General features: G+C 39.7%; 1 protein-coding gene and 2 long non-coding RNA genes across 5 annotated transcripts in view; 1 reads left to right on the forward strand and 2 right to left on the reverse strand.

The window, feature by feature from the left end:
* Positions 1-1,396: 1,396 nt before the first annotated feature.
* EED (embryonic ectoderm development) lies at positions 1,397-18,971 on the reverse strand. Of its 2 annotated transcripts, none has more exons than XM_053935275.1 (12): positions 18,377-18,971; positions 15,424-15,576; positions 10,093-10,185; positions 9,067-9,132; positions 8,247-8,372; positions 8,047-8,128; positions 6,417-6,508; positions 5,403-5,536; positions 4,212-4,317; positions 3,284-3,442; positions 2,774-2,847; positions 1,397-1,725 (listed from the first exon to the last, which is right to left on the reverse strand). In XM_053935275.1, exons 1-12 carry the CDS (start codon positions 18,494-18,496, stop codon positions 1,599-1,601), a joined length of 1,332 nt encoding a protein of 443 aa, XP_053791250.1. In that variant the 5' UTR covers positions 18,497-18,971; the 3' UTR covers positions 1,397-1,598. The 2 variants fall into 2 exon arrangements, with proteins under 2 accessions (XP_053791250.1, XP_053791251.1); XM_053935276.1 differs by lacking the exon at positions 18,377-18,971 and adding an exon at positions 15,970-16,289.
* On the forward strand, positions 7,773-12,698 carry LOC128784038 (uncharacterized). The gene is made up of 3 exons (XR_008429341.1): positions 7,773-7,872; positions 11,764-11,819; positions 12,467-12,698. It is a non-coding gene; the product is annotated as an uncharacterized LOC128784038 (long non-coding RNA).
* Positions 18,972-19,126: 155 nt separating the features above from the next.
* The window catches only part of LOC128784039 (uncharacterized), a 46,452-nt gene continuing 40,680 nt past the window's right edge, over positions 19,127-24,898 (reverse strand). For both annotated transcript variants that reach the window (XR_008429343.1, XR_008429342.1), the window contains exon 6: positions 19,127-20,311. This is a non-coding gene — a long non-coding RNA (uncharacterized LOC128784039). The remainder of the gene's footprint in view (positions 20,312-24,898) is intronic.

Here is a 24,898-nt window from a genome sequence, read left to right on the forward strand (position 1 = left end):
CCCTCCAGTACTCGGGCTTCTACATGGTTCTGCCCAACTCTGGTTTTACACTTGGCTTCCTGACCATGTCTTCTTCACCAGGCACTCATGGGCACAAGAAAGACCATACTGGCCATTTGGCTTGTACAAGAAAAACAAGGTCCAAAATCCAGCTCAATTAAACACTAGTTTTGGACAGACCTGTGGTACTACTGCCCTTCCTCAGTAGTAAGATCAAGGATTTAAAAGAGGAAAAAAAAAAAAAAAAAGGAAAACAATCATATATTACAGACTAAAATTTGTAAACTGCTTGTCATTTCAGGGCTTCATTTTTTTTAGGTTCCCCAGGACACAAATCAAAACTAGTTTAGTCATATTACTTCCAGCTGAACAGGTAGTTATTCTAACCAGAGCATTTACAAGCTTCCCAAACTGTAACAAACAGAAAAAAAGCAAAATCCTGAAAGATGAGAAGTCAGATATGCACTTAAGAAGTCAGCAGCAGATAGGACTACTTAATCTACTGATCAGAAAGGCACCATGATACTGACAATGACAATGTACTTGCATTTACATCATAACTCAAAACATTCTTCTCAAGTAACATGTTTTGTGTTGAAGGATAAGGGCAGGGAAAGGGAATGGGAAAAAAAAGTATGTAAATGGTTCAGCCTCAATAAATGTAATTTACTTTCTTCCTCATTCAGATGCACACAGCTACTGAGCAATGTCCTGAACCACTTTCTTAACACAGACATGAGCATTTCAGCTACCTGCTGACAAGATACACACGTTTTGAATACAGATTATCACTGCTAATAATTTCTGCCATCTTATCTATTTCCCCCTTTCATTTTTATTAACGGTACGCACATTTTAAACCTATATGAAATATGATTGATTTTAGAATTCATTTCAAGTAAAAACATTGAGGAGGCTATTTGGGAATACTGACAATAGAGGCAATTAAAATATATTTCCAAAAACTAACTTTTAGATAAATGCAGTAACTAGACAGAATTCAAACAATAGAACAATGTGATCCACAAAGCAAAGCCAGTAATGTTTTTTTCCCCCAGTCATTAACAGATATGGTGAGAAGCAAATTCCAATTTGAGATTACTAAAAATTAAACCAATTTCAATCTGCAACTAACTTAAAGAATGAGTTCAAAATATTTTTAGAAATTGTTTAACAATTATTTGTATTATATTCTTAAGAGTAGCATTTCCTTAGTGTTATCCCTGAATAAAAGCTTCATAAGGTTTTTGAAAGGCACAAAATACAACTGGAAGCATAAATATACCAAATTTCTAGCAAGTTGACGTACATTCATGTGTTAGCTCTACACAAAAAAATTTCCTAGGCCATAAGTGAAAACTTCTTGTAGGAAATAATTAATATGGACAATTCAGAAAACTTTACAAAAATACTTCTTTTTATTAAAAGCAGCAATTTCAAGCAGAACAATACACAGAATGTAAACATCACTAAGTCCAGCTCCAGCCTGCCGAACCTTCGAGAAAGTCTACACTAAATGCATCTACTATACTAGCATGTTAACAGCCTATATTATAATTTGAAAATATATTTTCTTCTATGAATTAAGAAAAAGTACTTTATCGTAATCTGTCCCAGCGCCAGATACTGGCATCATCACACACAGCTATAAGGATACTGCTATCCCTGCTAAAACTGGTCTGTCGGATGGCAGCAACACATTTAGGGTGAGTAAGAGTCGTACACCTAGAAGCAAAAGAAAATTATTCAGCTGCAATGTTAAATCTTCCTACTACATTATGGAGCACTGCTTCAGTAATCCATTATTTATGTGACTTAGGAGGAATTGAAGGCAACAGGATTATGGCCTTCATGGTGTATTTTGTATTCCAAATGAGGACTTGGGAAAGCAGTTTCCTGTTCACCCACAGTTGTTTCTCATCCACCCAAATTTTATTGAAGCAAAGATTGAAAGCTTATTGAATCACATTATTTAGGACTTAATAATCAGTGTTATTTCACAGGGTTAGGAAGGAAAAATCAGAATCATGTGATTAAAGACTGTAGCACTTCCAGGAATTTCATACATTAATGTATTCATGTATACATATTTACATGGATTATATATATAAATATATCAAGATATGTATAATGTATTATATAGGATATATAAAAATAAAATGCATTAAGTATTTATACATACAGTGTATATCCACTTTTTATACAATGTTTTTTGGGAGTGAGTTTGTTTGGGGCCTTTTTTTATGTTTAGCGGTTTTTTTGCATTTGTATGTTTACACACATACATATGTACCTACATGTATCTAAGAGACAAGCTGTGCAATTGCCTGGCAACACAGGTGAGGATGTGGAAAGCCACAGTGTTTTCACCACACTGTGCTCATAGCTCACCTTTACACTCTCCTTTTTTACTCCAGTCCTGTCACCTATCTCGCCTTTGTCATGTGCTGCATCCACCTAGCACATCTTCTCCTAATGGCTTTGTAAAATTTCCACCCAATTAGCAAAAACTCTGTGAGAAATAAATTGCCTTTTACTATATCTACTCATGGTAGCCAGCAGAATCTAACTGGGACCTCTTGGCATTAATATATATAAATTATAAATCAGTGAGCTACAATAAACATTAACTTTCAGGGGCTCACAATGTTTATTTCCCTACTACTTATAATGGAAAGTAAGTAGTACTGTAAAGAATTTCTCTATAATCAGGAAAGGAAAAAGAAAAGTACCCCAACTCCCTGTCTTAGCAAAAACAAAATAAAGTACTCACTTGGCTTTATGTGGATCCTCTATTTCTAGATCCCAAACATAAAGTTTGCCAACCTGATTGCCCAGAGCAAGCATCTTAAAAAGAAAGCAGAGGATAAAGAGGTTTTAAAATAGTCCCTCAAAGAATAAAGTCAGAATTTTATAAAGGCTATAGAGCTGATAAATTGTGTGTGAACATTAAACATGAATGACTTAATGAATTTGTTGGAGGAGTCAGAAAGGCTGTAGAATTTGCCTCCTTTCTTCCATTTTATCAATCTCTGCAGACAGGGGATGAAGACATCAAGAAACTTATTTCTGGTGGAAAATTAGTATTTATTTTGTGGAATTTTTTCCCACAGGCAGAACCCAGAATGAAAAATCTGAGGCTCCTACAGGTTCATATAAAGTCCCTTACACCAAACCATTCTGTTTCTCAAACATCACATGAACCAAGACCCTTCCTATGCCAATAAACATGTAATCAATGAAAAGCTACACACCTTCAAATACAGCAAAGTCAGACACATACCTTTTGCCAGAAATCCATTGAAAATCTCATGTACCATATGTCACACTGGCTATAATCAAATCTCCCAAGAATGGTCACATTTGATTCACTGGGCTTGATTTTATCTATATCATCTTCCATCTTGCCAGGCTTCCAGCAAACAATGGCATTTTCACAAGACTGGAGTGAAAGAATGAAAAGAAAAATCACCTGTAATTTATACTGCAGAATCAGTCCAACTATAAGCAAACATTTAATCCCACAGCTTCCCCAATGACACTATGAAAAGCAGAACTGAAAATCTCACCTCTGCCTTTAGATCACAGCCACATCACCAACAATAACCACTGTCCATCGCTGGCAACCTGATGCCCTCACAGTTTTGCTAGGTAATGGGACTGCAGGAGCACCCCTCACCCGCTTCAGATGAAGTCACCCAGATGTGCTCAAACACAATTTCATAAGCAGCTTAAACTTACATTGATTTGAGGATTGTTTACCCAATCCCTTTGACTAACAGGACGGTTGGTGCACTCACTAATTGCTGGCATCAAGGCAGTTGGACAGCCTGCTTTAATATCTGCACGCCAATGTTACTAGTGGACACAACATGTTAATCAAAGTTACTCCATTATGGTAGCCCCCTCATCTCACTCTTTAGCAGGATCTCTAAATAGTATCTAGAGATTCCCTTTCCATATGTTCTCTGCACATTCTGGTTAGCGAGAAACCCTTTACCTGTAGCAGAGTACAGCTGTAGTAAGAATTTTGCTTTTTAAGTGTAAGCTGCTTACCCACACATCCTGACAGGTGACAAAATTCCCAACACACTCTATAAAACCATTTGACACAAGATAGTAAAGACCCACACACTAATAAAATTTCTAAGGTTTAAGACCCTCAGAACCAGCAAATAAATGTTATGTAGATGAAAAAGCTGCAGCATTACCTTGGAAAGAATTAGGTCTCCCAGCCACCGTACACAGTCAACATAGTTTCTATGTATGTCTCTTGTAGAAAAGTCAGGAAAGTGAATTTTCTGGGAAACAAAAGGCCTGTGGAGAAAATTGCCAAGTGAGGTTCAGAAAAACAAACCCAGAAGCACAAGTGTAATTTTTAACAACCAGGTTTAACATATTTCAATGTTAAAAGAACAAGCCCAACTTTTTAACAGTTTTATAACAAAGTAGATTTTGTATGCAGCTTTTCTTTTTAATAGTAATAGGAACAGTCCTTGCTTTCATCCTCATTCCTAATGAAATAACTAAGTTTCCCATGTAAAAGACTGTGCAGAGATAGTGCTGAGTAAAACTACTCCTTCAGATGCTGAATACAATGCCTGTCACCAAATACTTCAAGAACCAATTAAATCTCAGTCTTCCTGATGCTGCTTCTGCAACATCTAAATTGTTAACTAGAAATGCACACTTTAAAAAAAAAAAAAAAACATCATTTTAAAAAAAGCAGGCTAAAAAGCATCATTTAATATTTGGTAACATTACCAAAAAAAGCCAGAGTATTTTCACAGCTAGTCTCATTGCTGAACATGTTCACTGTGTTTTAGACTCTTCAATTCTCTCAATGGTTTAACTGGAAGTTAAGATCAAAAAGTTGAAGAACTTCATAGAGGAGGATTTATCTATCATGTATCTAATTGCTATGTTTACTTGATAGTTTACTCATATCTGAGGTCAAACCAGAGAGTGATGAAAATTAAAGTTATTACTATGTAAACAGTTTTTTCCCCCACCCCAAAGTAAAATAATACACAATAATTAACTACTCTATATAAGATTATTTGATACATTTAATTCCGCAGATTTGATTCCCTTCTAGAAATTTTGAGATGAGATGAGATGATATGAAGAAAAGATACTGACATCTTGAAATGCATGAAATACAAGCTTTAAGATAATAATCTAGTCTAGCAAATAAGAAATAATTGAGATATTTAAAAATAAAAATTTCGGGACTTTGAATCAGAATTCAATAAAATTCTAGTGAAGCAAACAACAAGAAGACACACAATCTAGTGAGTGTCACTACCCAAGAATTCCCAATACAGAAAGGAATTAACCTGGACCAATGATAGGAGTATTCACGTGCTGTAAAGACAGACAAGGAGATGAAGACTACATACCTGTTGGTTTTGTTTGGGTTGTACTCATAAGACTCTTTGATAGCATTAATCATTCTCTTGGAATTAATTCTCCAGAGTTTTAAAGAGTGATCCATCCCACAGGACATGATTTTTTCACCAAGAAGATCATAATCCTATGTATATAAAATAATTTTGAGCACTCCCACCCTAGGCTGCATTATATCAACTCAGATTTTATTCCATCATTTCCATCAAAACAGCATTTTATGCATAGAGCATGCAATAAAACTGAATATTTCAAATAGAAAAACACTAAGAATGTAATCCAGCTCACTGCAGAGTAGCACGGCATCTTAATAATTATATTAAGATGAACATTATGAATATGTCTCAAGAGAGACATATTCAACAGCACTGACAAACAGTGAATCTACAGCTAGTTCTCCTCCTTCACTAAGTTCCCTAGGAGCAACTTCGGCAGAATTCCAGGACTATGACATGGGTGAATAATACAGTGTCAGGTTTCCTACAGATGCACCCCTCACCTTTCACAACAGGTCACACAACAGGAATGGAAAGAGTTCTTAAGAACAGCATATTAAAAGTTAACTATTCTAGTTGATGTTTGCTGGGTACCAGTGTCTGTTCACAGCCACTGAAAAATAATTTAACGCAAACAACTTCACTACCGTGTCTCTCCAGGTTTATTTGCTTATGCTGCTTTGACTTGATGAGAACTCAAGAACTTCAAAAGTGGGACCATCATGAAATGTTTTTATTCTTTCTAGACCCACTGAGCCCTATTTTGTTCACTTCTAGGCTGCACTCTGAGTAAACCAGCTACTGAAACACACAGATCCTGTCTGTAAGAAGTGGCCAAATCAATCAAACCACCTGATATTTAAAGTTGTCTATCCCCTTAAAACAAGTATTTATGCACTTCCAGGTGGTTATTTTTAAGTAGCTATACTATCTAAACAATGCACAAGGGGACAAAAAGTTGCTTACTACCCTTTGTAAATCTAAATCACTGCCCCATGGTCTTCCACTTACTGCACTTAACACCTCATCCCTGTGCCCTTCTACTCCTCCAAATATTGCAACCAGCGTGTCTGTCTGGATGTTCCACAGTCTCAATGCATGATCTATAAAGAACAAATAAAATTACATGCTGCTTTTTATATGTACATTTGAATAATATATTTCAGCTTAATCACTTTGAGTAACAGGTCTTTAGGTCAACATCAAAAAAGCACTTAATTCTTCTTTTTTTGTTGGAAACAGAACTGCATTAACTGAAATTGCTATTATAACTAACTTTCCTGTTAAAAGTAATTCTATAATTGCCCACCCCCTCCCCTAGGGATAGTTTCTACCAAAAACATGCATGGATCTTTAATTCATCCAAAAAGCCAAGAAAAGTCTGATCGCAGACAAATATGCTTTTAATCAGTCATAAAAACAATTTTATGTATCAAAAAATGCTAGAATTCCTTTCTGCCATTTTAACATCAACATTCAGAAAAGCTGTGATTGTCTATTCTTTAGCCTTTAGCACATTATTCTTGGTGAACCACAGTCAGTAAGGAAGGGAAAAACTGTTTACATAAACAATATGTATTCCAAAGTCAATCAGACTAATCTATTTATTTGAAGAAAGTTTTAACAATTTCTAAAGAAGAACCTCTAGTGTATCTCCCGTTTGGAAGTGGGAAGCTCTAGCTTATTTCCCTTTTGGATTCCACAAGTACATTGCATTGAATTACAGCAACACTCAAAATCCCAGAAGGGAAACAGGTGGCCATGCAGTCCCAAATATTTTCCTCTTTTTTTAATAATCTCTTAGCCAAGCAGTTCTAACAGCCCAAATATTCTCCAGCGATAGCACCTGGTCCAGAGATTGCACATTAAAACTTGTAGTACTATGGCTGATGTCAAAACATTATTACAAACAGAACCTAAAAAATATACAGAAACTGGATGTTTACAGGCCCACAGCACCAACTTGACCATTGAAAGTATCAGAGAGCTTCCCAACTCCTGTTCTCATGTAGCTTCATCAGTAAGTTCAAATATACTAAAGTCAAAAGTCCCCTAAGTGAATGTTTCCAACTCAAAAATTCTTGAAGGCTAGCTCCTTTTGGCAGATCATTCCTTTATTAACAGAACAGTCAAGATCAGGAAGTTGTGACTGTTAGAACTTTCTGGACAAGCCCATAAGACACTACACCAAAAACTTCCTTTACTAAAATGCTTTTTACACAGAGTCCAATTAAAGTTCCTAAGCAACAGACAATCCAAATTTTTCCCCATGAACGGGATGGTGAATGCAACGTTAAGAGGTCCCCACTAGATGGCAACGTGATTCAACAACTGAAAAAATTTCAGTTGAACTGTCAGAAAGTAAAGAGCAGACTCAAGGCTCAGGGATTCTTCTTTCCTAAAAAGCAGCACTATTCACAATCCCTCTGCAGCATAGCTGGAGTTATGGTTGTAGGCCGTGGATTTAGTAAGTATAAAATATATAGCCATGTAAAAGCATGATTTGCTTTCAACTTTCAGAGTGAACTTGTTCAGTGCCATTCATAAAAAAAAATATTCATGAAGGTTTTTGGCCATATTCAAGATTAAACTCCAATCCAAAGTATCCTCATTTATACAAAAACAAGAGGTTTCTCCTCACCTTTGCTTACGGATAAAAGAAGATTTGGATCTCTCGGATGGAATTTCAGTTCATTGATTGCATTTCCATGGCCCACGTAGTGCTGGAATAGAATTCAGAGACCAAGTTACCATTTCCCCTCGCGTTTATATGTACTTAGAAGAAGAAAGTGTCATGCCTTACTGAAACACAAGCTGTATCTCAAAGTTCTGAACACTCACCTTTATGCACTGCATTGTAATGGGATTAATTATCCTAATAATACCCCTGGATCCTGCCACAGCCAGAAGAGGATGGCTTGTATTACTATCATATGTCCATGCACAGGTATAGAAATTTTCATCTGCCTACAGTGCCTCAAATTAAGGATCACAGAATAAACAGGAGATTTTTTTCTTTTTTTTAAACAACATTTTATTTTAAACAAATCTGTTACTATTTTATTCAACTTGTCTCTGCTGGACCCCATAAGAAAAATACACACATTCAATTATACACCTGCAAATACCAGCAACATCACCTTTTCTACAGATGTTGATTTCCTCACTTCTGTTCCAAACATAAAAGGAACACCTTCTCTTTCATGGCATCACCTTTGATTGGGAATAATGAATCACGACTGAGTTCACAAGTAAATGACTTGCGTATTGCAAATGATCAACACAAATTATTAATACTTCAGATCATGAAACACAATTCTTAGGCTTTAAACCCAGTTCCAATTCACAGGGAAACCAAGACCACTGTAAAGCAGGGAAACATTATACAAATATTAGTGTTGGGAAGATTAAACTGATGGAGAATCAGTCTTCAAATATTTTAATACAGTCTGGTCCCTAAGTCTGCGTTTTTAACATTTTTTTCAACAGGAGGGATTCTAGGATGTGGGAAAGAGGCAAGACTTGGACCTAACATAAAGAATGCACCACATGAGCAAAGTATTAAATCACAGACAAAACATTTTCATGTTTTTTCCTACAAAGCCTCTTGATTTTTCATAAAGAAGAAGCAAACACGTGGGTATTTAACCTAAAAGGATACATCAGCATCCACATAAGACTGCAACAGACGGATTTCTCCTTGGGAGTGACATTCATATAAAGTAACCTGGAGGAAAAAAAACAAAAATAAGTGAGAGAGACTGCTGCTTAGTTGTGACATTTCAAAAGGAAATCACATGCATCCATTTATTGACTGATTTATTGACTGATGGGGAGAGGTAGAGTGCCTCTATGGTTTAGATTTCATCCATCATCCATTTGTTCACCAGGTGGAAATGGTTTGATAAAAGAATGCCCACAGCAGTTTCTGTAAAGCACCATTCCAGGACTTGTCAGCTGTCCTTCCCAGATATTCAAGTCCATTATTTGAATTGCCTTAATAAGATAAACCCTTGTTGGAATTGCACTTATCTCTAACATGACATGGTCTTGTAATGAGTCATTGATACCTTGCTTAAACTTAGTTTAACAACTCAATGAAACCTTGCTTAAATTTAGTTTAGTGTTTCTGGTGACTTGCCAGGCAGAACAAACTTAGAAATGAAACACTTGTTATTTATTCACAACACTTGCATAAAACACACTTCTCAGGGGTTATTTTCAAGACTGAAATTACATCAAACATTGTTCAGAGGAAGTCTATAAATTCACCCCACACAGGCCATTAATTTAGCTACTGAGCTAGCTGGCATCAGCCAGCCACTGTTGCAGACAGTTCTCGTCCTGTATATATGAATACATGACCTTTAGAAAATAATAGCATTTATAAAGAGTAATTTTATTGAGAAGATACATTTATGCACCTCTCTTCCTTATCCTATACGCATATTGCTGTAGGACTTTTTCCTTTACTACGTAGCTTAATTACCAAATAGCTAACATGACTTTGTTGAACAACCCAAAGGATGCAGCTCTCCCAGATAACAGATGCTACATATCTTAGAAATACATCTGTTTATATTAAGTATTGCGTGTCCATACCAAACACAGGTAAAGGGATTGCTTGAAAACAGGAATGCATGCAGAACCACACAGAAGGGCGTATGATGGAAAACAGATTACTCACTCTGTTGCTGCCTACAGTGGCAAAAACAAGAGGATCACCTTCTTTACTGTGCCAGTTAAACTGGACTCCAAACAGAGGCTGGCCATGGTCCTCCTATAGATGTAAAGTAAGTTTAGAGATCAAAAAACCCAACAAAACCCACAGGCATATCATTGCTGTGAAATTCAACAGTTTCATTGACAAGTTTCCCTCCTCAAACTAATGGGTTCACAGCCAATATAATTTTAGACAGTGAACAGTTAACAATCATAGTCTTGTAACACCACATTTTAACTTGGCTGTCTTAAAGGGAGGTTAAAGGAATATTCTGAAAAACACACCCCTCCCTATTCTTTCTCCACCAACCTTTCAAAAAGTAAATGGAAAGAAATGTTGTCTCAGTTATGCCTAGAAGCTGGCAGAACTCCCAAGTTGTATTTACAGCTCTAGGATACTGTTTTACAATTTTCAGTAAGGCAACCTCTGCATCTACACACATTTTCTATCCTAATTATTTATACACAAGGATTTGCAACTTCACAGGGAAGAATTACTAGGAAAGAGAAGAATTATATTGGTATAAGGATGGAGAAGGGCCACATTTAACTATTATATTACAGTTAGATCTTGTAACTTTTGTCACAGACACAAGGAACTCTCTCCAGTGTGTCACAATACTGCTACAAAGTTCATGTCTACAAAATGTTTTCAGACCGCCTTTACAAATAGTTACCAGAGAAAGGCCAAGAATTATTTTTATACAACTTACATCAGTATGTGAGAAAAAAAAGGAGGTATGTTTATGAATTGTGATGAATATGGTGGTGCTTGTTAATAATTGATAACAGTATTTTGGCCTGTCCTGACAGGATGTTTTCAGCAAGAATAATGTTCATTAAAGTGCCTCCCCACAGGGGACTGTCTGGGACAGTGAAGGCAGGAAGGAAGTGTCTCATGATGGCTGTTCAGCAGCCTTCAAATGGCAGCACTTCAGAGACAACATGAGAAGTACCAGCCCTGGCAGCTCTGGCCTATCCAAAACCAAAGAATAAATTTAAAGAGGGGGCGTGAGTAAGGAGTCTAACACTCCTTAATGCTTAAAAAGCATTATTTAATGCTTTTTAAATAGCATTATTTACTGAGAAAGGCAGCATCTGTTATGAACAGAAATAACTAGAAGAGCTAGCAAAAGAAAGCAGAAAATCTTTCAGAGATGAAGGCTCTCCTGCAATTCTTAAGAGAGGTAACAACTTTCAAAGCTCAATATAGATTAAAAAGAATTGTTCAAAGCTTAACTCACAGTATTAGCCATCATAACACAAAAGCACAAACTAATGGCTATATGAGATGAGGGATATAGGATATTAAAAAAGAAAAAAGTAGGTTCTTAGTAATCCCAGGACAAAAGGAAAAAGCAGGTATTCTGTATCTGTAAAGTATTACAGTTGAACTAGAAATGAAGAATGAGGAAAACCATAAGCCATAAAATTGCATACACATGGCCATGATTTTTTAAGTGCAATACATTTATTAATTTGACTTTTTAGCAATAAATCTATTAATTTTACTTGGCAGCCTTAAATTTTGAGTGTATTTAAGTCTTGTTTGAAGAGAGTGGCTGAGAAATCAAATGAAAATGCTTAATAAAGTTTTTCTACTAATAATAACTTGGTTTCAAATTTCTGCTTGAAGGAGTTCCTGGTGCTGAATAATGAGTGCTTCTGACATATCACATGAAGATAATACAGGTAAAATGCATGGGTTCCCACTGCTTTATTACAGAGATATATTAGCAGGTTTTCTATTTGTTTTTCTGGAACAACCTTGTTCTCTGTTATATGCCCTGTTTCTGATAAATTTAACAAAATATGGAAAGTGAAAAGCAGTATGTTTTTCGCCCTCAAGATAGGATATTTTTTCAGCTTAAGTTGCAATAAGTTTCTGATTTTCTAGGCAGGACCCAGACTAAGGTAATAAGTAGAGATATATAACAGAGTGCCATACTGTTTCCATATTTTTATATTTGAGTACATACCTAAAGTATTTTGCAAGCTTTTTCAAAGAAAACCTATTTCCCTGGAAAAAATTACTCTGCAAGACAAATGTCTTTAGTCTACTTACTTCACCCACACTACATTTCTCACACCAAGTGCTGCAATCTCCAAGAGCCTGACTGTATATATTGCAGTTTTGCTGATGTTTGATGGATGAAGCAGCAAGGCAGAGGCTCTTGCAGGAAGATACCAGGGTATCTGCAGAAGCTCTGCTCCTATTTAAAATCGCAACATCCCCAGTGGTCAGAGAGCACATAGCTACTTCGAAAATACTTGTCTGCTCTAATTTTTGTCCCAAGTGCTAAACAATGAAGGAGGTTTTCCAAAACATTGTATTCTAGGTGCCGTACACGATGGTTATGCTCAGACACCAAGTATGTGACACAAATCTGACACTGGTTTGTACAGACAGAAGTGACCCAGATACCTGTCCAAAAGTAAAATTGTGAAATGCCATCTTGTCCCTGCTATGAATAAAGGGCACAAAGCCCAAAGCACCCAGCTTCTTCGGGCACTAGAAAAAGAAGGCAGAGAAGAAAACAGACCTACTGCTACAAAAGCAAATAAATAAACAATCAGTGGTGAGTTCCTCACTCAACGCCAACTTGGGTTCAAACAAAAAGTAAGATCAGACCTGGTTTTAGACAGCAAAGTCATTACAACGGCAAAAATAATCACCTGCATGAGTGCCTTCTAATCTGTGTCACCCACACTGCCAGTGGGGAACCAACAACCCACACATGCATTTCCAGTTCCCAGAAGTGGAAGTAAGCCATTGTGGCCAGTGGGTTTAGTTACATTTAGTTTCCATTACACACCAACAAGCTTGAATTCTGTGTGGCATTGGATACTGGTTCAGGGGCCAGCAAGTAGAAGCTGAGACAACACCAGGCTGCTTACAACTTAATCACACACCCTAAGCAGAAGTAAAGGGTAAGGAAAATAATTGCATTGCTTTAAAAGGAGCAAAACAAAGCAAAATATACACCATTTTCTGCCAAAAGATCTATCAGCAAAATATATATGGATATATGAGGATGTTCAACAGTGCTAGCTGTATATGCTTGTTTATAAACCCTGTTTCCATTCAGTCCACAGAAAGCAAAGATTTTTCAGTACATCTTACAAGTAACTTACTACTCCATAAAGAAAAAAGGCAGTTTTTTTATTTCCTGACATTTTCCAAGTTGTATTTTTGTTTTCCTGATGCTTAAATTTCATTCAAAATAACTCCCAAAGTAGTGTTTAAAATGCATATTTAGCAGGCACTGAGCTTTTCAGGCTGAGTCATAACCATTTAACACTCAAAGCAAACAATAATGGCCGTATTTGTTTCCCCAAGGAAAAAAATAAAAAAACAAAATAAGAGGGGAAAACCAAAAGTACGAAAGTGGAAAAACACGTAATTTATACACACCTAAAGAATATTAATTTCTATGATCTTTAAATCGTATAGATCCTTCATTAACTTCAATACCTGCATCTTACAGCATAGTTCAAAATTTTATAAACTAGGGGATATATGACACGGTACTCAAAGAGTCACAAGTGTCTTTCTAAAACCACATACAACATTCACTTATTACAGTTTTCTCCAGAGTATCTGCAAAGTTAGTATGGAAGACTGAGAAAAGGAAAAGAAGAGAGGCTTCCTCAATCATGAAGTAAAAAACCAAATTTGGCTTCTACTTAGGTCTTCGTCTTAACATGCACGTTTCTTATTATTACCATTAATTTCAGACCAAAGAGAAATGGGGAAAAAAGCTAATAAAAATACCCCACTTAATTGAAATGCTACATTTACTCCCTCACAGCTTGATTCCACTTGCACAGGAATCTGTTCCCAGGCCCTGATCCAAATCCAAGGAAGTCAGCGATTGCTTAGTTTCATAGCTTTGACTCTTGGATCACCCTACAGTGGGGTCTGGATTGACATTGGGGTGAGGGAATGTCTTGTCCCCCCAGAAGACACTTGGGAAGTACTAACCCTTTTTGTCTGCACACAGAAAACAAGTATGAGTAACAAAGCTCAGAACTTGTTAAAAGTTTGGGTGTCCAAAGGCCCGTGTCTGTGTTTGAAATATGACTTGAAGCTGCAAATAGCACCATCCGCGGGGGCGATTCACGCGAATCACAGGAACTGCTGCCTACCTTGGTGAAATGAAATAACTTCCCTTCCTCCTACACCTTCAAAGGCCTGGAAGCAATTTTTATACTTCAAGAACACAATAAGATCAATTTGTTTCCCAGATACTTTTGTCAGTGTAACTTCGTATCACAATTTCTCCAGTGGCAAGCTCATTTAGAAGGTTTCCACACTCCAAACCTTTTGTCCCCTCCCACTCAAGTACCCCAGTGTTTCACTAGGGCAGCCTGAAGACAAAAGCTCAGAAAAGGAGCCACATCAGCACAGCTCCACAGTTAAGCATGGGGGAATGAAAAAATACTCTTAGAGCAATTCTGCAGAAAATATCCACTGCTGAGCTACACAGATCCTCACAGAGTTTGCCATAACTCCCATCTTGCCACATAAATATCCCACACAAGGCTGAGGAATTAGAAAAAGAAGAACATCCTGACAGAGTAAAATAGTCAGGAATGAGAAAACTTGTTCAGTCCACCATAGTCTGTCACCAGTGCAGAAGAAAACAGCACTATGCTAAAACAGCAGAACAGGGAGTAAACACCATCAATCCACATATCTTAAAACCATCAGGTATTACACAGGAAGATACATACTGCCTGAAACAGGTGCTAACACATGATCCCAACACTCACAATAAATCAACCAAATTGCACTACACAATAGCTATGATACTGCCAGAGCACAGAAAATACCTAATCTGGTTAAGGGTGAAGAAAAAGCTACTCTAAGATTGTTGGGTTGATTTGTTTGGGTTTTTTACCAACACAGAGAAATCTGTGCAGGTTCTGTGCTTTGCATGGAGTTGTCACAGGTTTTGTTTTATTTCAATTTGTTTATCTGACTTCTTATATTTTTCTCTAGCATCTACAGCTTCAATGAAATACATAATCATAGCATCACACAAAACTTTGCAAACTGTACAAAAACAAGGTCAATTGCAGCACTATCTACTGTTTCCTATTTCTCAGCATCCTTGTTCTTCAAAACTTTGGCTATTCCAAGCAAGAAAGGTAACTGCTTCAAACCAGCAGGGAACATAATTGCTTAAAGATATTTATTTAAAAGTATCTAGCTTGATGCTGTCTCACATTAACATTAACATTGCTGCCAGTAAGTGATGCCCAGCATTCCCTGAAGCTCATGCATACCTACCTTTAGGCTATTTACACATTTGAAGGAATATTTGCACTTCTTCGACTTCCATTTTCCTTTCCCCCAGCTTTTTCTTCCTGGTGCATTAGGAGTGTTTGTTGGCGTATCAGGGCGTTCGGTGTTAGTACCACTTTCAATACTAACAGCATCATCCTGAAAACATTCAAAATTATATAGAGATCATAATTGCTGCATAAATTCAACTAATCTTGCAGCACTTGGCCTTTTCACTTCTTCTTGTCATTCATAAGAACAGATCTCCCAGGCCTTGGTGTTATTTAGATTCATGTATTTAAATCTAATGCCAGCATAATAGCATTCCTCTCTAGAAACAGAACATGAATCACATGAGGACTAATCCAAGAGGGAGAGATATGAACTGTGATCTAGTGACATTTCTTCAGAATACTGGTAGCTGCTCTTAAGAAAATGTCTAGAGACAAAGCAGCTGCTTCCCCTAGAAAACGTCTTTGATCCAGATGAAATGAGTACTTCTGAAGAACTGAAGAAGAGTTGTTTGTATAAAAACACGAGGCTTGACCTTACCAAGAACCAAACCATTCTGAGGCTTCTGTGCACCCTCACAGCACGGTCCTGCAGCAGGTCAGCATCAACATCAGAAGACAAAATCCCTCCTCTCCCTCCTGCTCTGTCCCACAGATACTCACTTGTTTCCACTAAAAGCTAAATTCTGATTGGTTAACTAATCCAACTGGCCCTCCAACCATTAGTGTAAGATAAGAATGGGGAAAATTGAAAAAAAAAGGGATACACAAAACACCCCATCCAGCTGCTGAGAGATTTTAAATTGGCTTTGGACAATCAGGAGAAACTACAATTTCCTGTGTGGTCTGACTGCAGGGCACTGTTTAAAAGGACATTTCCCTGTATCACCCGTCACAGAGCACTTCACCTTCACCTGCATTGTACCTGCCAACCCTGTGTTTCCAAATGAGTACGTTCAGCTTGTTAAAAATCAACTTTTCCCATTTTTTTCTGGCAAGATAGTCTGTTCACTTTCCATCAGACTAGTGGGGGGAAAACAACTCATCCTAGGCCAGGTAATTTCTAGAGTTGAACTAAGGGAGACAGAGCCAGACAACAGCTTGTCACTGTAGGAGATTCACAAAGCTGCACTAGGAACTCCACTAGGAATATGGTATGAGCTCAACTATAAACATTAATACACCAATTCCCACCAAGCATTCATTCTCTGTCCCAATTTCATGTCTGTACTATCAGGAGCCTAAAGAGGTGCACTAGCCTTTGTTTGCCCAACAACTCTGAAAAACAGAACATTCAGAGGACAAAAAGGAGGAAAGATACCACACAAGCCCGTAAGTGTACTGCCCAAATCTGGAGTCATTCCCTTCACATTGGACCCCTAAAAGAGTCAACCCTCCACTAATATTCATAACCAAATTTAACAATTTTTAAGTTTTCCTGTTTCTTCTCCTTTACCCTAAAAAAGATTAGAGCTTGCCCAATTCTCATCTCCCAAGTGCACATGCCAGAATTTTAATACTTGACAAGACTGAAATTTTCTCTGGACCAGACAGATACTGCCAACGTGAGAACACCGGGCAGCTGGTGTGGTGCAACTATACCAGGTATCTGCAACTACCACATAACCAACAAACCTGCACACGGGACACCTGCAGAGCAAAGCACACCCTTTCTCCAAATCAACACCATTATGTCAACTTTTAAACAGAATCTCCCATCTTGCAGGAGTTGTGGAATCCAGCAACTAACTCTTGAAAAAGGAATCCCTTCACCACTGAGGCAATCCACATCAGAGAATCAGAGAATCATATAATCAGAGTGGTTTCTGTTGGAAGGGACTTTAAAGATCATCTAGTCCAGCCCACTGCCATGGGCAGGGACATCTTTCACTAGACCAAGCTGTGTAGAGCCACATCCAGCCTGGCCTTAAAACCTACAGAGATGGGGCAACCTATTCCCTGCTCAGTGACAGCCTACAACTGACAACAAATTAAGCCTGAACATCTGTCACCAAATTACATTTGGATCCACAAATGCTGCTGAACTATGAAAAAAAAAAAAAAAAAACAAGAGCAGCGGTGTGGAACATCTCAAACTTGTCTGTCACCTCAAAAGCACCACTTCCAAACGTTGTGGAGGATGTGGTCCAGATCCCTCACTTGCTGGATAAATGCAGAAAAGAAACTTCCACACACTATAAAACACACACACAGTAACTGCACAACCCCTCTCCACACCAGTAACTACATAAAGTGACTGTTTGATACCTTAGATTAAGTTTACCTTTCAGGTATAAAGTTATTCTACATCAACCACATTACTTTTGCTCTTTTAGAATGTCACCTAACTTAGCAATTATAGACCCCATCCCTGCTGCCTTCTGCTGACAGTAGTTTATGAGCACCATCTCCTACTTTTCTTTCACCAAAAGGCTGCACACATAAACTTGTGCTGCATGTTACTCTATAACGTGACAGTGAAGACACACAATACAAAACTGCAAGAAAGATGGAAAATGCTGCTGGTTTGCAGGGAAAAAATTTTTTTTTTAAAGTCTGACGTTTTGAAGCAGAGTTCGAGACAGTGCCTGCTCACAGTTTGGGCCTCAATCCACCTTCACCCACGTGGAGGCAAAGCGGGAGTCTCTCCCACCAGGGCCTCCCTCCGGCGGCCCCGAGTGGCGGCCACCGAGCCGAGACGGCTGGGCCGAGAAGACCCCCTTCTCCCTCTCCGCCCTCATCCCCTCCCCGTCCGGGAGACACCCAGGGGGGTCCCGGCGGGCGATGTCCCCTCACGGCGGGGCCCGCCGGGGCCGGGGGGCGGCGGCCCCTCCTCCCCTCCGCGCTCCCGCCCGCCCCCGGCGCGAGGCCCCCTGCCCGCCGCGCGCGCGCGCGCTCCCGCCACGCCAGCCCCCCACCCGTGCCGCCTCCCCCTCGCCCGGCCTCACGTTCTCGTCGCCGGACATGTCCCCGGGGTTACTGTTCTCGTCGCTGCTCAGCTTCTGCTTCTTCGCCGGCATCTCTCCCGCCGGTGCCGCCGCCGCCGGGGCTTCTCCCCGCTCAGACATCTTCCCCGCCCCCCACCCACCGCCACGCAGCCGCAAAGCGCGGATGGGGAGGCTCGAACGGCTGTGCCGTAAAGCGGCCGCGCTGGCCAGGCTGGAGCCGCCGGGCCGGCGGAGCAGCGCCTTTCCCGCCGCTGGAAAAGCGCCCTGCCGCCGCCTCCGGGGCTCCGCGGGCGGCGGGGACCCCGCTCGTCCTGGCGGGGCTCAGCCGAGAATGAGCCCACGTGGTCACAGCGTGGTGGCGCTTGCCCGGCGCTGCGTGTAGCCCGAGCACGCGTGTGAGGGAGAAACAAACAGCCCCTTTCGCTGCGAGTGTTACCGACCTCTTTGACCATCTTTTCTTGTGCCCTAAGGGTTTGTTGGGTTGGTTTTGTTTGTTTGTTTGGGTTTTTTGTTTGGTTGTTTTTTTGTTTTTGTTTTCGGGTTTTTTTTGTACGTGTGTGTGTGTGTGTTCTCTTACTCCACTAAAGTCCTTCAGTCTGCAAATAGTGTTTCCGGATAAGAAAGACAGACTCTTCTCTGCTTCCTACTTCTGTAGTCTCCGGCAAGCTCCTTCTGCAGCTATAAATTAAATAACTGCACTTGCAGGTTTTTTTTGTTCATTTATTTATTCGCAAACCACAGGTCCCAGAGTCAAAATAATTATGAACAGAAAAACAAAACAAAAACCCCACAACTTCTAACAAAGGGGGAAAGTAATCTGCCCACAGGCACATCATCTTATCTGCTATGCTTATAGAGGTAGAAACAAGTCTTTTCTCCCTGAGGGAGACATTCCAGTCTCAAAAAAGCTTTGAGGGCAGTGACAGAAGTGAGCCGTGCCTTGTATATAAAATTTAAACTCTCATGAACTTCAGAGATAAAGAGGAAGAGATATACTTCAAATGGTGTGTGTACTATAGTGTACTATACTTCAAATGTGTGTACTATAGTGTTTTTAGCAATAAACAGACTCAGTTCTGCAGAACTGTAGGCTCCAATGAGGCATTGCACTACATATAGCAAAAGGTGGTAGTTTACAGGTAAAAGCCCTGTGTAGGTCTGTGCTGTAAGATTGAGGTTTTGTTAGAAGTGTTTGTGGGAAAGTATACAGGCTTGTTTCTAAAATACAGCAGGATTTTTTTAGACTGGTGTCTTCTCATTAAGACTAAATCACGACTGTGCTGCAGATTTGTTGAAAGAAGGGCAGGCACAAAGTTTTCAGCAGGGAGAATTTTTAACTTCTCCCTGTGGGTGCCCTTGAGCTACTGGTGAGAAGACAGCTCCCCTTTGTCCTGCAGCTGTCAGCTGACATGCTCCAGACGGCCAGCTGAGCTGCACGTTCAACTCCACCACATTTCACCAGCTCATGAGGAAAGTGGAAGCTTCATCTAGCCTGTACTTCATGGCCAGCATGCAGAAAGGTTCCTCACCCACTCCCAAAATCAATCAGTTCATCTCCCTTACAAACGGCTGTGCCCTGGCAGGTCTGTGCTTTCTCCTATCTTCTAGATGCTGGGGAACTTCCTCCTCTGGGTGATAGCTCTGCTTCCCTCTGGAGACACTTTTTAGTCTAATCCACTTGCTTTTCTTTCACTTTCTTGAAAGACATGAAAGACTGGTGTACCAGGAGAGCCCAGTTTCCAAATGTCATAGTACATTTCATCTAGCTTCTATTTAACGAATTAGTTGTGTGGTTAAACACAAGCTTGAGAGTTCAGGGAATTTGCTTCAATTTGTGCTCTGCTGAGATTCTCTTTGGATAGCCTCCATGCTTTTCTCTGCCTCAGTTTCTCAACAGGGCTATGGGAGAAGCAGTTCTTATATCCCAGAGGGGTACTATGAAAAAATATATTATAGTTCATTATTTGTTTAATTAGTATAATACTGCTATATAAATACCATACACATATTAACTAAGAAGTAATAGGGCCCTTGATATAGTATGTAGAGGAAAACAGGAGAACAATATTTTTTTTTTAATCTGCAGTCAGTTTTAAGTAGTGATTTAATGGTACTTTAAAAACACATGGTGGGTACTTGGGAGGCTGGATTTAATATAAATGGAAAGACTTTGCCAAATATGAGTTCTCATAGGATTGCAATAATAAATGTCAAAAATATTCTGCAATGCATCGAAGACATGGGGTCTTAATAGATAGTCTGGTTTTGGATTGTTGTTTTTTTTAATACATACCACAATATTCCTGGATCATTCAGGGACATTGAAATACTTTATATATATATATATAGGTTGAAAGTAAATCAGTCTCACGCTTTTCATTCATTCTGTACCAGGCAAGCTTCTTCACAGAATCATGGGATCCTGGAGGTTGGAAGGAACCTCCAAATCTCATCATCTCTAACCCCTGCTCAAAGCAGGGCTGGTTAAAGCCAGTTCCTAAGGCCTAATTGAGTCCAGTTACGAATTCCTTCAACACAAGATATTTTGCAACCACTGTGGTCTTCTGTGTTCAGTGTTTAATTACCCTCATGGTAATAATTTTTAAAAGTTATAATTAGTCAGAAATTCACATGCTTCAATTTGTGTCCTTTGCATTTTCCGTGTCCTTTGTGACTGTGTCTGCCCCCTGCTCCATGGAGCAGCAGATCCGTATGTTCCTCAGCCTTCCTTTTGCTGCCACTGTACCTACAGAAGCCTTTCCTGGTAACCTTCCCCTCTCTGTCTGGTTTCATCTCCCAGATGAGCTTTAGCTTTCCTAACACTAGCCCTACTCACTGAAGCAATGTCTCTGTATTCTTCTTGGGCAGTCCATCTGTGCTTCCACTTACCATACATTTCCTTTTTGTGTTGGAGCTCAGCTGGGAATCCCTAATATATCTATGCCGGTCTCCTGCCTCACTTGTTTGGTTTTCTGCACATTGGAATGGACTGCTCTTTAATTTCTTAGAGGAGCTTATCCTTGAAGATCAATCACCTGTCCTGAGCCCCATACCAATTGGATCCTGCCAAAAAGATTCCCAAGTAGGCCAAAATCTACTTTCCTGAAGTCCAGGGTTGTGCTTCTACTACTTGCCTTGCTCATTTCTGTCAAGATTTTCAGCTCTACAGTCTTGTGTTTGCTGCAGCCTCATCTTTGACCAGCTCACTTTTGTTTGTGGCAGGTCCAGCAAGACATCTCCCCTGGCATCTTTCTTTCTTGATATGCTTCAGGTAGTCCACATGCCCTCTGCCTTCTTCTAGCGGTGATTTTGGCAACCAGCTGCTCCAGGTGGCTGAGAACTTTTGTCTCCAAGAGTAGGCAGTAGACAATATGTAAGAAAGAATGTAAATGATAGCGTTGTTCTAAAGAGTCTTAGAATTAGCTCAGGGTTTCTAACTGTGTGGGTAGCCCTTAATTTTGCCGTCTTAAAGATGAAGGGGCTGTGCTGTGCTGGGAATGGAGGATGTATGAAATAGTGAGCTAGTGGGCAGACATCAAGGAGTAGAGGCCTGGATAACAAGTTTCTTGTTCCCACTGACACGGGGAGCATGGAGAGGTATTTTCCCCAGGCAATACCTGTTTTCTTCCAGCCTCTCCTGTTACTCAGTGAAGCATCTAAGTCTGGCTCTTTAGAGCTCCTGCATTAACAGAGGGGCCCTGGCCTTTGTGCTGCCTCAGTACTATGCTGCCTTAGGTAGCATAGTATTTTACCTCTGTGCAGAGATAGCCCCACAGCTAAATTACCTGATACCAAGATCTGATCTGTAAAAAGTGTTTCTTATTATTGTTACAAACTAGTTTTTATGTGTCTATAGATCAGAACTACTGAATTAACTGGATAAAATTAATTTTTAAAATTGTATTAGCTCGTCGGGAAAACATAGCCGTGGCAACTGAGGTGGATTATGTTCTGCTCCATGTATTGTCAATAGCCCTGTCAGTCCATCCCCAATTACAGGGGCTGTTTTACTGGTATTTTTATTAAGAGTCTGAAAACATGCCTGGATTTTCAGAACACACTTGAGTTTTTAAGTCTGACTGCTAACATAGTTTTTGCCTTATGAAAACAGCAAAAACCAATTGGAAAAGCATCTGCATGAAAAGCCGTAGCATCCCTTTTGTGTAATGGGACTGCAACAGCCAGAAAAGGCTGCAGTCTTTTCCCCCCTCTCACTTTTGAAAGATTAATGGGTCAAACCTTTGGCTGACTCATACTCTGAAAGCAAGGAACAGCTCACACATTTAAATCTTGCTGCAGGAGTTCAAGATGATATGGATAAAACTTACATACGTTATCCATCTGCTAGAACTAAAAACCTGCATAAAAATGGAAGATGTATCTGAATCAGAAGACAAGACAGCTGAGTTGATCTGACAGCTCAGTGATGCTGAAGGAAGGATATCTCACCCACTCCCCTTTCCAAACCTTCTTCATGTTCCTAATTCTGGTTTTCCACCACTGTTCTTCCATGGGCTTTGCTTTTCAAAACACTCTCAGTGAGCAAGTTCAGCTCACTAACCCAGAAGAAAATTGATCAAGCATGAAGTAACTTGATCCTTTGTCTTTAGCTAATGGGCAAAACCAGACAAATGCAAATTCTCTGATGACCACCAGAAAGGAAGCTGCAGCCAGGAGTGAAAGACAGCAGAGAAACAAGATCTCATCCTGATGGTAGTGGTGAGCTGCAGCTTAGCAATGTCCTGAAATCTGCCTGTGTGCCACTTCAGTTCATGGTTTATCTTCAGTGTTGAAAGGGTTTGACCCAAGGTGTAGGATTCTCTATGCTGCTCTAACAGCTCTGCTGCCACGATGGCAGAGGGGCAACGAGCAGTTTTGTGTCAGTAAAATATCATCTCAGTCTGTGCCTTCATGATCAGCAACAGCATGGCTCAGCCAGTCCCATCCCACCCCATCCGCCTAATTTCTCTTGCTTCCACCTGCCCTTCTATTGTCTGCCAAGGAGTGATTTACATAGCTGTGTAAAGAATCACACAAGTCAAGTGAACTGGCAGAAGAAAACAAGGAGTACATCTCTATTTTGTTGTATTAGATCTGTTCCCTTGTTTGTTCACAAAGTAGTACACAAACAGCTGTTGTCACAGTGCAGGGAGTGGTGCAAGAACAATTGGTGGTAAGAGAGGGAGGTGGCAGGAAAAAAGGCCAGAATTACTTAAGCCAGTATTGTCATCTAAAAATCCTCATGGACCCACAGCTCATGTGAACAGAGCCTTTAGCCTACTTCAAAGTGACCTTTCTTCCAGAATAGTTTCTTCTGCATGTGGAGGAGCTCCCACTGAACCAGACAGGCACATTACAGTACATGAAGCATATTTGCAAAGGGACTTTGGAGCCCAGTTTGTAGAAGAAATGGGGAGACCTACAGTCCCACACACTGGCTCAGGGACAAAATACAATAAAGATTCTGTGATGCAACCTCTGCCATCAACAGGAATTCACCTGCTGGTGTGGCCTGAAACAGCAGCAGTTAAAAATGTTCTAAATGCTAAGGGGTGCTGTCCATCCTATTTCCCATCCCAGAACTAGTCCATAGAAGTGTGAATATTAAAGCACTAAATTACCATAACATCAAAGAATCTGTAAGGCCAGGATAAGAAACTAACATTCAGCTAAACTGTATTTCACTTGCCATCTGTACAAAGCAGAAGTACATGAAGCTACCTCCCTAGGATTTTTCTCCCCATCTTCCCAAAAACACTACAAGGATGATCCCCGCAAAGGTTTGCATTCTACTTGGGAAAGATAAAGATACAACAGGTCAGGAGCATCCAGGGAAGCCTCATGCTTCCATTACCACTTGGAGCCCCTTTGGCAGGCAGTTCTTGGCTGAGTGTCTCTTAACACCAGGGGATACTCTTAGAGAAGCCACCCTGCTACAGAGCCAGTCTGTAGGGAAGACAGTACAGACTCAGGCCTTGTGCTACACTGTCTGTTCTGTGTCACTAAAGGAGCAGCTAATGCAAAAAATATAAGGATAAATTAATACAATTTTAAAAAATGCAGCTTTTGCCTTTGCCTGTAACTTTTGCCTTCCCATGCCACACCCTAGTTTTTCTATGTAGTTCACCATGGCAATACACTTTCCCTTAAATATTTTTCTATTGAAATAGGCATGCACAAGGCTTAGTCCAAGTGTTTTCCACTGAAATACACACAGTCATGATGATTGTGTTGACATCATCTTCAGAAGCTACTCACAATGCTAAAACTTCAGTGCAATGATTTGCTGCAGCAAAATGTGATGATTATAGAAATGCCTTAGAGACAGTAATGCATTGTAATTCAGACTTTCTTTAGCTGCACGCTGCAGGAGTTATTTGCTGGGGAAAATGGTCCAACACCTATGGTTAATCTGTATTTAAGTGAATGCTTTATTCTCTCAGCTCATATTTCAGTTTCATTTTCCAGTAGTACTGGAAAAACTCCAGAGTAACTGTGAAACCTCATAACAGGGTGCAGGCA

This window comes from Vidua chalybeata, chromosome 2, assembly GCF_026979565.1.
Source record: "Vidua chalybeata isolate OUT-0048 chromosome 2, bVidCha1 merged haplotype, whole genome shotgun sequence".
Classification (NCBI taxonomy): Eukaryota; Metazoa; Chordata; class Aves; order Passeriformes; family Viduidae; genus Vidua; species Vidua chalybeata.